The 13,424-nt window shown below is 41.7% G+C and overlaps 1 protein-coding gene across 2 annotated transcripts; it reads right to left on the minus strand.

Annotated features, from left to right (window-relative positions):
* Window positions 1-469: 469 nt before the first annotated feature.
* On the minus strand, window positions 470-13,030 carry LOC115788653 (E3 ubiquitin-protein ligase RING2-A). Of its 2 annotated transcripts, none has more exons than XM_030741780.1 (7): window positions 12,770-13,030; window positions 11,638-11,745; window positions 6,321-6,481; window positions 5,796-6,011; window positions 4,767-5,087; window positions 4,186-4,444; window positions 470-2,929 (listed from the first exon to the last, which is right to left on the minus strand). In XM_030741780.1, the coding sequence occupies exons 2-7, from the start codon at window positions 11,713-11,715 to the stop codon at window positions 2,789-2,791; spliced, it is 1,176 nt and encodes a 391-aa protein (XP_030597640.1). In that variant the 5' UTR covers window positions 11,716-11,745; window positions 12,770-13,030; the 3' UTR covers window positions 470-2,788. The 2 variants fall into 2 exon arrangements, with proteins under 2 accessions (XP_030597640.1, XP_030597639.1); XM_030741779.1 differs by having other exon boundaries at window positions 5,787-6,011.
* Window positions 13,031-13,424: the final 394 nt, after the last annotated feature.

Below are 13,424 nucleotides of genomic sequence, written 5' to 3' on the forward strand. Positions count from 1 at the left end.
ATGGTGCTTTATACTGTATGGTAAAGATCCTACAATAATAGTTACTGTGATGCAGCAGTTTTAATGTACTTGCTGTTACGCTGCATCATAGTTCAGAAGCAGATTTTGTACTGCACGCCACTTTTGTGTTATCACAGATGGAGGTGCCCATTTAATCAAAGTGAAATACACAATTCACTAATTATGATCCAGTAATATGGATATGATTCTGTGTAATGAGTACTTTTGCCCAGATAACCCTACAGGATTACCTTCTCCCTCTAATAGTTGTGTTGGATTTCGGGGATGTGAAATATTTTCTTTGTGTGTGCTGAAGGAAACCAAACCCATTTAAACCTGTGCAGGTGTTAGCTGAGCTTTAGCCCTCGTCTCACTGATGCACAGAGAGACGCGCTGGTATAAGAAATAGTTCTGTTGAGCTCAGTGAGATTTTTAACAGCAAACTCACAAAAATGAGACCAATCTGATGTTGAGTTCAATAGTTTATTGAGCTGCATTGCTGACAGAAGAAGGGAAAACGGTATAATCATACATCAGAAGAAAGGAAATATTGCTTTATTCTAATATACAAATATCCCACAAAAACTGAGGTAAGTGGGAAAATGATATGGCTGCAGGAAATATAAAGTGCGTGAGAACAGAAGTGGAGCAAAGACAGCAGGTTAGACCTTAACAGAGGCTTATGGCTTCAAGAAGAGAAGAACTTCGATGTGAATGATTAAACAAATATGAGCTTTGTCTCTGGGTTAAAGGGGAAAATAATGACTTATGTACAGCTACATCTTTATAGGCTCAAAATAAACATCTTTAACTAGTAAAATATTTTTAAACATCTGCACAATTTTATTAAGGAGATGTTTATGAAAACAACTAACCACCTTATCTTTGTATTCAAAAATATTGCTCCCATAATGAGCAGGATGAGGAATAAAGAGTTAATTGAATGAAAAATGATGAACAAAACTGGAACAGTGAAATCTGTTGAACTGCACTGAATAATGTGGTTATGAAATTGAGCAGGTAAATCAGCATTAGGTTCAATGAGCTCAGGTAATGCTTGTTTTTAGTGCCACGCTGACACAAAGAAAGCAGAGCTTCAGTCGCACCTCGAAGACTGAAAATATACCAAAATTTCATAAATAAATTCAGATCAAAGACAAAACCTTTTAAGCACGAAACTGACCGACAACTGTTGCTGTGATTTTTAATCAGTTTGCTATTTTGTGGGGAAAAAAAGATTTCTCAAGTCAAACATCAAATTTACCACTAAAGCTTTTTACATCAAATCCATGCCTGGTCACATGAAGCCTATTCCCATCAGAAAATGTGAGGGAATATCTAAATTTAAAGTCAATATAAAACAGTAAATAAAGATTGTAGATCGAAATTTTAAATCATGACGGTATGACCAAAAACTTTTGAGAACAGGTCCATAAAGATCAAAAACCTCTTCCATTCTCCCGCTCTCGAGCGTGTCCAAACAGCTTTTGGTGCAGCCGGAGCGCTGCAATTCCAGAGAGCAACCATCAGCCGACCTGAATCCCACGTGGACATCGTCACAGGTGATGGCAGCTGGGTCTCTGGCTGCGACCTGAGGCTGAAGGAAGTGGCATCAGGAACTCACCATTATTTATCAGCAGTCACCGTGAGCTTGTCTGTCAGTGCAAGACCATCAATGCAGATCTGTGCTGTACTGTCTGAGGGAGATCTTTGAGAAGAAATGATCTGAATGGTGGTGTGAAAACAGATGTTCGGCCACAGCCTGTCCCGTTCACCTGATCTGGTTTGAAAATCAAGCTGAATGATGGTTTTTTTCGACACACTGAAGCAGACTCGGCCCAACACGACGAGACTTCTGCTAAAAGAGCTAAAAACCAGCAGCTGCAATGAAAATGGTCCAGAGGTGCACGAGAAGATGATCTTGACTTAGAGGTCTAAGATTTGGGAATTTTATTGATTTGTTCTCAGAAACATCGTTTCAAAAAAAAAAAAAAAGGCAGGTTGAGAATAAGTGCACTGAATTAATAATTTAAAAAAAAAAAAAGAGGAAAAGCTGAAGATTATTTACTGGTCTAATTAAGAGTTTGTGAAGAACACTGCAAAAAAGTTTGATCCCAGAATCAGCTCTATAAAAAACTGAACTTAAACTTAAGATAAACTCTGAGCATTTCTACCTAGAAAATCTTTGTGAAAACTGCGACTTGAGTCAAAGATTATTTAGGACTTAACTTTCCTGCTGAAAATGGCTATCCATAAATACAGCTCTCTTTTAAACTATTTTATGATCTTTTATATTTTTGCAAAGTCCTTATTTGGTCATTTGTGCAAAAAGAAAATAAAATGCATTTATTTTTACAGAAAGTCGCATTTCGAATTGGTGCTTTTATTTTGGCACCTCCAATGCAGGGAAAACAAATCATCCAGTTTGGTATCAGTACGCAGTGAAGCTGCTGCAGCAGGTTACTCTTGGAGACTACTCTGCTTCATTTTCAGCTTTTAAAGGAGGAATGGTGAAACATTTGTGTTTGTCCAGGCAGGCAGGAACCAGCGTACGTACCAGCTGTTAATCACTGTTTTTGTTCCCCTCTGTTAACCTTCCAGCTTCTGATCAGTTTGTTTTCCTTTGCTGATAAATCAGCTCAATAAACCCAGTTCAGTGTAGAGATTAAATAACCCAAGTTAATGCCAGTGAACGAAGAAAAGAAAGATGCAGATTTCCCACGAAACTGTGGCAGCTGAACTTAAAAACAGCGCAGGCTTGGAGAGAAAAGCAGCCCTTCACTCCTCCTCATGCCTCCCTCTGTGGGGTAGGAGACTTCTGCTGCTGTGGCTGCTGGTCCATGGTGGGAGCGTAGTAAAGCTCCAGAGGCTTCCTGACCTTCCAGTACTTCTCGTTGACCAACTCCAGAGTCAGAGAGCCGTTGAGAGTCTGAGAAGGAGGATGCAGGGAAACAAACGGAAGTGGATGAGCATAAAAAGTGACTAAAAGGTAAGATCTTCCTGCGGGCTACAACAGAAAAGCCTTTTTTTTTTTTTTTAACTTGCAGTGGAATCAGTCAGTCCAGCTTTCTTCCCCCACATACCAGAAAACCAACTCCTTTTGCACACATGCAAAAATATGCCCACTTCGTACCCCTACTTTCCACAATAAAAGCCCTAAACATATTCACTGTAACAGCTTACCAGAAGGAAGCAACTTAATAAACTTGTTTATTAAGTTGTAAACTTGTTTATTAAGCAATTAACTGATGTTAATTGCTTCAACATCAGTTTCTGGGATAAAAATTTAAAATAACAACATTTAAAATTTCCTCCTGATTTTTTCATCCAAAGAAAGAAAAAGGTCTTAAGATCATTTTTCAAGGACCTGAAACAATCGTCTGTATTTCCAGACAAACAAAATACTCACAGTCATATTTGTACACAGGATTTTGTAAAAGCATCCACATACACATCTCCCTGGTTTTGTAAAGAATGTCTAATATATTAGATAGATTATTGTTTAAAAGAGTTTTTGAAAAGAGTATTTAAATAAACATTTTTTCCAGTTTTGACAAAATACCAAATCTATTGAAGTCCAATAAAAAAAAAAAAAAGGGTTGAAGGCTGCTTGGACTTACGAGTTATAAAAACTTGTAACCATTTTAAATTCATGATGTGACCCACTAGATATTTAGATTGTGAAAGCATATTTGTAATACTAAAATTAGGTTCAAATTATTAGATTCAAAAAATGAAGTTTTTTGAGCAACTTCATGGATTTAAGAACACAAACACTGGCCTCAGACAGCTGAAATCGCAGCTAACAGTTTCATTAGTCGGCTAAAGTGATGGTTCAATGGTTCAATCGCTACATTAATGTTTGGCATGTGGAACTCAGAAGTTATTAATAAACTGGAGAAGTACTAAAAGCATTAATCTGCATTAGCTGAAGGACGCACGGGAGAAATGTGAGTTAAAGTCTTAGTTAAATGGTTGTTTTTATAAAATAAAATTAAAAACAGGCAAATTTAAAATGACAAACTTCTGCAATAAAATGTGCACTGCAGCTTACAAAAGAACAACTTAAAAAAATAATGTTAGTAAAACTTCAGTTTTAAATGTGAGGTAGTTGCTCCTGTGATACAGTCGCACTTTTTGGCCAAACCTCTGAAAAGCCTCAAATGCAGGTCAGTCGTTACTCACAGAGAACTGGCCTCCCCGCGTCATGATGTAGATGGTGTACTGCTTCTCACTGATGTTGCTCAGACTCGTCCCCTCTCCACTTCCTGCTGTTCCTCCATTTTCACCTCCTCCTCCTTCAGCTCGTCGCTCCTCTCCTCCTGCCTCCTCTCGTCCTCTCTCCTCTGGTTCCCTCTCCGTGCGTCTGTCCTCCAGGGCGATGCGCAGCGCCAGGTATTTCGACAGGTGGTCCACTGTGGCGTTAGCTGTTGTCTTCACATATCTGGGAAAGGAAGAAAATTATGGAAAATGAAGGCAGAAGATGGCAATGATTCTTCAGCCGTGCAATACATCTAAATCATAAATTTACTGTTTAGCCCATTTGAATTTGCTCTGACCTGTAACAGCTGAATTTTTTGGCCACTTGGGGACACACTCATCACTTCACACTCATAACTTACATTTTTATTGATTTATTGATTTTTTTTATTGATTTCTAGACCCAGTTTTAGCTCTGTGTTTGGTCTCTACCAGCTCCTGAAAATAATTTTTGGTTGCTAAATTTAGAGTAAAGTTTTAGCTGAAAAGCTGAATATTGAGCTTACCTGGTCTGGTTGTAATCCTGGGCCCGGACCAGCTGTGGGTGTGGTCTGAACACCAGCTCGATCTCAGAGGACGGCCCTTCTTTGTGGCGTCTCAGAGGGGGAGTCGGGCTCCCGCTATCCATCTCAGGGCCGGAGCCATCATCTGATGGACGCGGCCGCTTGCGACTCGGCCCGGCCTCTGGAGGGGTCTGACCGCGTGGGTGGGGTGTGTGTGAGGGGGCAGAGTCATGGGAGAGGTGTGAGCGGGAGTCACCATTGTCCTCCCCGCCACTGTAGGTGGTGTTGTCACTCTCTTGAGTGGGCTTCTTCACCCGGTGGTTCCTGCAGGGCCAAGGTACACACACACACACACACACACACACACGCACACGACATCATGATGCTCCTCATATTTCAGTAAACTTGCTGGATGTGGTGAGTGGACAACAACAGCAGCTGTGTCATTAAGTTAGAAACAGCAAGAAAAGAAGGCTCTGGGGTAAATGTGGGCTGCAAAGTGGCTTGCAGGTGCAGGCTAAAGCAGCTTAAGAAGCAATGAACCATATATGAGGATAATAGCTACATGGCCTACCTGAACCAGCACTACACTTTTATTGTTCTATCAGTTTAATCAGGAAAATTAATGACATATTTCCTCGAGTGGCTGAAGTGTTAAACCTGCACATCCTCACATCTATGTAGGGCAGAGCCGAAAAAAATACAAATCCATAAAAAAAGAATTAATGGTTTTATATTTTTGCAGAATTCCAGTATTCTGGTTTTGATCAAACCTGCTCTTCATCAGACATAGGGCGGCGCCATCTTAAGTCATCTGTGATAGGTCACATGACCAATGGCAATAATATATCAGAACCACATCTAATAAAGGCAAACTGCTAATAAAAAATTAATAAAAGCTGTAGAAATCATATATATGGCCTTGGTATGAGTCAGAAAAATCAGTGCCTGAAAAGACTCAAAAATAAATAAATAAAGATTAGATGATTAGAAGAGTGAAGTTATAAAACTAATCTGCGTCACCTCTCGGACCTGTAGCGGGCCTGCTGCCGGAGCCCCTCCTCAATGCTGGAGCTCAGCGCCTCCTTGTTGTGCAGCCTGTTGAGCCGTTCGAGGACACGGCGCTGGTGGGCCTCGTACTCGTCGCGACTTGGGTAGATCTTGGAGATCAGCGCGTCAAAGTTTGAGTCTCTGCGCAGAGAACGTCTGGAGACCAGCTTCTTCCTGCAGGTCGGACACTCCTTGTTCCTGCAGAGGGAGAAACTGCTCTCAGCCTGAAGCTTTTCAACAATGACGTGGCTGATTTTTTAAAAAGCTGCTGGCATTTAAATTAGTCACTGAACAGATTTAACTAGACTAACTTTACCTTAACAAATTTAACACCATTTTGTTCTTGTTAGGGTCGGTCAGGGGTTTGATGGCAAAATTTCCCTCAGCGTACAACTAATCAAAAGTCAATTTAAAATTTAAAGCGGAATTACTGATTATATTACTGACTCAGTTGATTGGACAAATCAAGCTAGCATGAATAACATCTAGTGGCTGCTGCGGTCTCACCCGGATCGCAGGGCGGTGACGATGCAGTCTGAGCAGAAGCGGTGCAGACACTCTTTGGTGGTCATGGTGTTCTTCAGCATGTCCAGACAGATAGGACACATGAGCTCGCTGTGCAGAGAGCGAGGAGACACAGCCACCTCCGTCCCATCCATGATGGCCTCCTGAACACACACAAAAACGTTTACGTGCTCAAATGTGACGACATGAATGAAAGCTTTTCCACCCACACTCCATCTGCTATTAACTCAGTGCGTCTCAAATATTTCTGCAGATATTTAAGTATATCTTTCATGGGACAACACTGACAAAATGACACTTTGACACAATGAAAAGTAGTCTGTGTGCAGCTTATATAACAGTGTAAATTTATTCTTCCCTCAAAATAACTCAATATACAGCCATTAATGTCTAAACCAGTGGCAACAAAAGTGAGTACACCCCTAAGAGACTACACCCGTAAATGTCCAAATTGAGCACTGCTTGTCATTTCCCCTCCAAAATGTCATGTGACTCGTTAGTGTTACTAGGTCTCAGGTGTGCATAGGGAGCAGGTGTGTTCAGTTTTGTAGTACAGCTCTCACACTCTCTCATACTGGTCACTGAAAGTTCCAACATGGCATAGAACTCTCTGAAGATCTTAAAAGACGAATTGTTGCTCTACATGAAGACTGTAATATAAGCTGCACACAGACTACTGCTCATTGTGCCAAAGTGTCATTTTGTCAGTGTTGTCCCATGAAAAGATATACTTAAATATATGCAGACATGTGAGAGGTGTACTCACTTTTGTGATACACTGTACATAGGTGCAGAAGCTGGTTTGTAGAAGCCACCATATTCCCCCATCATACATGAATACAGTGGCTGCGCAGGACATCTCCCCTCTCACTAATGACATTTTACGTATGTGGGTAGAGACTGGCCAGATATGTAGTATATGTAGTATGCCAAAGGCTGAAGAGAAGTCACAGGCATTTGGCTGCTGTGGAGGGACATTTTAATTTGTGTCTGCACCTTCAAACTCAAGAGAAGAAGAATCCCTTGATACCCTTGTTTTACAGTTTAGGTCTGCTTCACCAAAGAAGTGAAAATGCGAAGGAAAGACACAATGCGACTGGCATCTTAATAAAATGGCATCCCTTTCCTCCTGACCAAAGAGACTAAGCGAGACTGACCTCACATTTCAACGGGTCCCCGGCAAATCACGGGACTTCAGAGGCTGCCATTTGTATTTGTCTGTGGCCTTTAGGCTCAGTGTGTGTTGCACTGACTGTCCAAAGGTTTCCTGAATGTCCGCGAGAATGATCACCAAAGGTGCTCGATTTTGCTGCGCCATCAACTGCAGCAATAACAAGACTTCCACTGACCCAGGACGGGTCAGAAGTACAGTCCATCGATTTCCTACTGACAAAGAATGAGCGATCAATGCTGTGAGTCACTGGGTCAGTGAGTGTGAGGAGTGAGAAGTAAAATTCAATCTGATAATGAATAGATTGAGATAAGCATCAGTGGAACAGAATGAGTGTTTGCTGATTTCAGACATGTTTGTGAAACATGATTAAAATCCTGTAGCTAGCCACACCCCTGCAGTCACTGCAGACCGAGGGTAGTTTAGCCACCATTAGCTCTCCCCCAGCTGACTGTCCCCGGCTCAGAAAGAAGAGCTTAATTAATCTCTTCTCTCTGAGCCGGCACAGTAACGGTGAGAAAGCAAAGCCCTAAACAGAAGCCCCGGGTACACCACCGACCCGTCACATATCTAATCATTTTTCCCCACTCTGTGACACACCCACCGAGGAACAAACTCTGGTTATTGGTGGCTGTTTTGATAAATGTGACGCTAGTGACACCAGCAACCATAATCTATTGTCTTCCTGGGGCCAGAGCAGGTGACACAGAAGGAAATCTGAAACTGCTGGCTAAGGCTAACTGTAGATTTGGGACATTGATAACTCATGTCAGCAGTAACGACACTTATTCTATAATTGCTTGTACATTGATATAGTTGATCCTCATAATTAGTTTTTATGTTCAAAATATATAATGTTTTGATGCACGGTCAATAATATTGGTGGTCTTATGAACACATGATGATGGGAATTGTAACTGACACTCCCCTCTACAGGATGGTGTCACTGCTCTTTAAACATTACCACATGCGCTTCTTCAGTTGTCGGTTTCAGATCTTTTTCTCCCCTTTATTTTAGCTTTATTTTCTTCGAGGCATCTCTTGAGTCTTTTCGATTCCCACTGACAGAGAAAAGGAATAAATATGACCCAAATTAATCGTTTACGTCAGGGGTGTCCAAACTATGGCCAACGGGCCAAAGATGGCCCGAACTTGGATTTTATATGGTCCGCACGTCTTGTCCATTTTGGCCTGCAGGCTCAAGCAATGAATACAACTCAGCATGCAATTCCACTTTTTAACTCATGGAGGCAGTGTTGTGTAACAGATGTCTGCCAACTGCTTCAAAAATCTCAAAAAGAAGAAGATTGAATGATTAACCAACCACAGCCCATGCTGTGTGATGTCGTGCTCCTTGGGTGGGAGTCACAGGTGACACACAGTTTTGCCAACTTAGCAAATTTTTCAGAACCTGTAACATCCGAAAAACAAATAAATTGCAACTTAAAAGTGTGGCGCATTGTGCCGCGCATTATTAACAAAGCTCGTTCTACAATTCATGACATGCATCTCAATAAAAGTTCTGAGCAGTGGAGCCCAGACCTCCCTCTCCCCAGGTGCTTGGTCTTTGAATCGCTATGACATAACCTACTTAAGGGACCAATGCTGTTGCCAGCGTTTATCCCTGTGCAGGTGCATTGCATGTATTAATTACATTTTGTCATGTCACGGTGTCTTACGTGCCGTGTCGGCCGACAGAAACGTAAAATGCTGGGACTTTTTCCCCTCCTGGGTCCTACTCTTTGCTGTGGTCAGCTTTTATTTTAAGGTGCAGTTTTTTCACTTGTTTGTTCAAACTTGGGAGAAGTAGTTGGAAATGCATGCAAGGAAATGACAGTGCTTCTCAGGAGGTGCACTTGACATTACGTTGTAAAACTTCAAAAATAACTAACAATATTAGACCTAATAAAAGTATAAGGCCAAGATTAACAGAGTTAAGGCATTTTTCTATAACAATGTCAGAGCTGCAGCTTCATCTGGTGGCAGATGGCTGCGTAACATTTACAGCACCGGGCATTAATTAAAATCTTAATTAGGCTAACCGACTAGCAGGTCTGGTACCGACTAGTGTCACAACGATTAGTCGTCTAGTTGACTAGTCGTGGACAATCAGTGGTTTCGGTTGAAACCAATGTGGGACTTTACCCCATCTATCAAGTGACCTATTGAGGTCACCTGAAGGATGGTGTGAGGGGAGGCTGAGGTGCCCGGGAAGGGATTCTCTATCAACACTGCTTCAATACGGTTGAGGTCCGGGCTCTGGGGAGTCCAATCCAAGACTGATAGTGTTCCACTTTGTGTTTTTCTATCCAGGTATGCTTTTACTGCATTGGAAATGTGTTTGAGATCATGGTGAAAAATGATGCTGTTGCCATTCATCTGTTTTCGAGATGGCATTGCATTGTAGATCAAAATCTGATGGTACTTCAAACAATTTTGAGAAGATCTCCAACATCACTCGCTGAAATGCAGCCCAAGCCATGACAGAGCCTCCACTGTGTTTTACAGTTGGCTATAGACACTCACTGTTGTACCTCTCTCCTGAACTCTGTACATACTGATGATGGTCTGAACCAAAAATTTCCAGTTTTGATCCATCACACCATCAGACCTGTTGCCACTGATTTTCAGTCCAGTCCTTGAGTAACGTGGAGGGAAATGTCCCCTTTCCCTTCCTTAGCCACTTTTGCATCGACGGGGTTCTGGTGCCAGTATTTGAACCATTCAGCAGTTTTTCCACCACGAACGCACTCGGTGCTCAGTCGAAAAAAAGGTTCAACTCCGGCCCCGCAAGCTAACTGGCCTGGAACCAAGAACGTGATGAAAACAGCAGAAGGGCGTGACTTTGCTGTCTCAACATAAACTTTTCTACCATATTACATGTGCATTACATGAGAAAAGCAAAGCGATTTTTAACGGCTGTGAATTAGTTTGGGTCTTAAGCCTGAACTTGCTGCTTTGTATCAGTTCATATCACAGATAAAAGGACATAAAGTGCGTACTTGTCGTCTTGCTTGTATTTTCTGTCTGTGTTTACCTCTGTGCTGCACACAGATTCTGCAGTAGTTTTGTTTGGACAGTAAAATGTGTTCGCAGCACAAGAAAGGGGAACGTGTTCTCCCACGTTTGCGCTCTTCTGCTTCTGTGTCCAGACGAGGAAACGGCCACACTCACATATAAAGGAGCGGTTCACAAGCGCAGCAAAAACGTGGGCCCATTACTAAGCTTTTCGCTGGTTCTTTTGGGAACAGCACTGGCACCGGAACCCCAGCGGTGGAAAAGGGGTACTTAAGAACAGCTTCCTGACAACCATCCTTCCACTGAGACCATTTGTGATGAGGCTTCAGTGAACAGTAGAAGGATCAGATGATGGTCCAGATGCATAGTCAGGTCCTGTGTCAGGTCTTTTTACTATTTCTTAAGGACATCACTTTCAGATATTGTTAATCTGTTGTAGATAGTTATCTTTGGCATTTTTCATAGATTCAACCAAAGAAATGGAATCAAATGTGTCTTTGTGACAGGCTGCTAGTAACAAAGTACCTAAATATATAATTTAAAATGAGTTATTTGCTAAATTGTGTAGACAACACTATTTCATTTCTTGAGTTAGGTGGGTTTTTTAATGCTTGAATGAGTCATAGGTCAGTGTTAAGTGTCGTGTAACAAAAATACAAACAAATTCTCCAGAAAATGGTCAGGTACAAGAACTGGACTGAAAATAAGTGAAAAAGCAGCCAATGTCCAAAAAGAACTTTGAAAGACCTTCAGGAATCTCTGGAGAACTGTTGCTTAAGTCCACTTTAAAGAAGAAAGTCTGGCTCCTTCAAACTCTCTGAAATCGATCAGAATCCTTGATGACCGATCATTCTGTTTGTCTATTTTAAAATCTATTTAGGAAGGGTTGATGCTAAAGAATAAACACTAGAATAAGATGTCTAATCCCATGCTAACCTTAACCTCATTCTAAAACCTTATCTAAACCATCACACAGCATCTGTTCTTATGTAACAAACAGCCACAAATTCCCCACTTTCCTAAACATCCTCACTCGCAGGTTGTAGATCTCAAATTGCTCCTCACGCTGATGGATATACAGATAGCACACAGACAGACATAGAGATTTACCTGAGGGCTCCTGTGCAGCTCGTACAGACTCAGCTCCCAGGTCTTACTCGGAGCCTGGATGTTTACAGGAGCTGCCATGACTGCAGCTCACCAAAAATCCTCACTGGTCTGAGAGAGACAGGAGACGAAACACAATTAAACTGTAAATATTCATATAAAAACCAACTAATCAATTATTCTTTATTACAGACTTTTTTTTTAATAAAGTCTTTTATAAAGTTTTTTATAAACTTGCTTTTCTATAGTTGTTACTATTTATAGAGAACTTTGGCAGCACTGCCGTGTTATAAAGCGTACACACACACACACACACACACACACAGTATCTGTGAGGGCCTTTACACCATATGACACATGGAGATGATGCCAGATTTAAACAAATCCAGACAAAATGTTACATTTTAATACGAGATTAAAATCTGAGTTATTTAAAGCTCTCTAGTGTGAGGTTTTAGTGTTTTTCCTTTATCACAATAAAACCATGCAAAAACTGAACAGTACAGATTACAGCTTACTAAGCCTTAGCTCTGGTACTGATAGGCACTCGATGTTGACAGATACCCGAAGCATTTGTCTTATCTTACTGGAAATGGAAAATACTAGTTTGATGTTTTCCTTCTAAATCCAGATGAGACAGTTTCTCCCCACTCCAACATGTTTCCTGCTGTTTGTCAAGGCAGTTTCTGCAAAATGTTGCAAAACTTGGTGGAGATGTGAACTGGTCTCGGTTCTCTTTTAGTTATTCACACTTGCATAAGCATTATTTAAACAGTTCTGCTTTCATCACATTTTCTCATCTCTTTGTGAAGAGTTTTACGTTTTTAAATCCTGTAAACTGAACTGACTGAATTCATTTTGAAAACAAAATTCACGCTTGAACCGTGTTACAGCAGCCCCACAGGCTGCACTGATGTTCTACGGACAGACCCGGCAACGGGAGTCCCGGTCCCGGCGGCGGGGTACCCGTCGCAGCCACTAGCCTGCGAACTTCCCGCGTGACCGAACATCTTCGCCGCGGTCATTTCCACAAGTTTACAGAAGTGTGACTCGGGCCGAGTTTTACGAATTTAAGGGCTAAACATTGTCACCGACGCACGCTCAAAGCCGGAAAGGGGAGACAGGAGAAACTCACCTGGCGGATGGGTGACGGGCAGCTGACACCACCGACCCCCTCCCGCTACACAAACACGGACCCACGCAGACTCAGTAAACCCGCTGCAAACAGCGCGCAGCGGGGCTCACGTTCCTGACGCAGTCTTTACAACGTCGGCGGGGGAGAGGCTGAGTTGTCACAGTGCCTCTTCGAGACTAAAACGACTAAAAACACAAAGAACGACACATTTTCCGAGACTCATCAGCTAGCTAGCATTAGCGGCGGCCATCGCTCCTCTTCTTCTACGGCTCCACGGAATAACTTGCCTCCACCTCGTGTGCTGCTCACCGCTTCTCAGCGACACTGCCCCTAACGGCACGTTAGTGTATTGCATCACAAAATGCACACTGATAACAGAAAAAGTCAATAAGCAGACAATAAACGTAACTGAAAATCGCCAGAAAAAATATAATAATTTGAGAAGGCAATACTAAACAAAATTAGTTATGTTTTTATTTCATAATGTCAGGGCACAAACTATATGTAGTTTCAGTACCTTTCTTTTTACTTTATGTGTGCTATTTAAATACATTAACGTAGGAAACGCTTTTGCTATGATTTTAGAAAAATTTGTGAATAATTGTGTGCAGAGGTATTCAGTTACTAAGGAGTATAAGGGCCAAATTAAGAAAAA

Source organism: Archocentrus centrarchus, chromosome 11 (genome assembly GCF_007364275.1).
Source record: "Archocentrus centrarchus isolate MPI-CPG fArcCen1 chromosome 11, fArcCen1, whole genome shotgun sequence".
Classification (NCBI taxonomy): domain Eukaryota; kingdom Metazoa; phylum Chordata; class Actinopteri; order Cichliformes; family Cichlidae; genus Archocentrus; species Archocentrus centrarchus.

What these genes read in the sequence shown, in the direction of transcription:
- LOC115788653 (XM_030741779.1), bottom strand. Translation starts at nt 11,715, where the DNA reads ATGGCAGCTCCTGTAAACATCCAGGCTCCGAGTAAGACCTGGGAGCTG. An exon ending in AGCTGCACAGGAGCCCTCAG is followed by an intron (nt 6,482 to 11,637) that starts GTAAATCTCTAT and finishes GTGTGTGTTCAG; the next exon opens with GAGGCCATCATGGATGGGAC. An exon ending in GTCACCGCCCTGCGATCCGG is followed by an intron (nt 6,012 to 6,320) that starts GTGAGACCGCAG and finishes CTCCCTCTGCAG; the next exon opens with GAACAAGGAGTGTCCGACCT.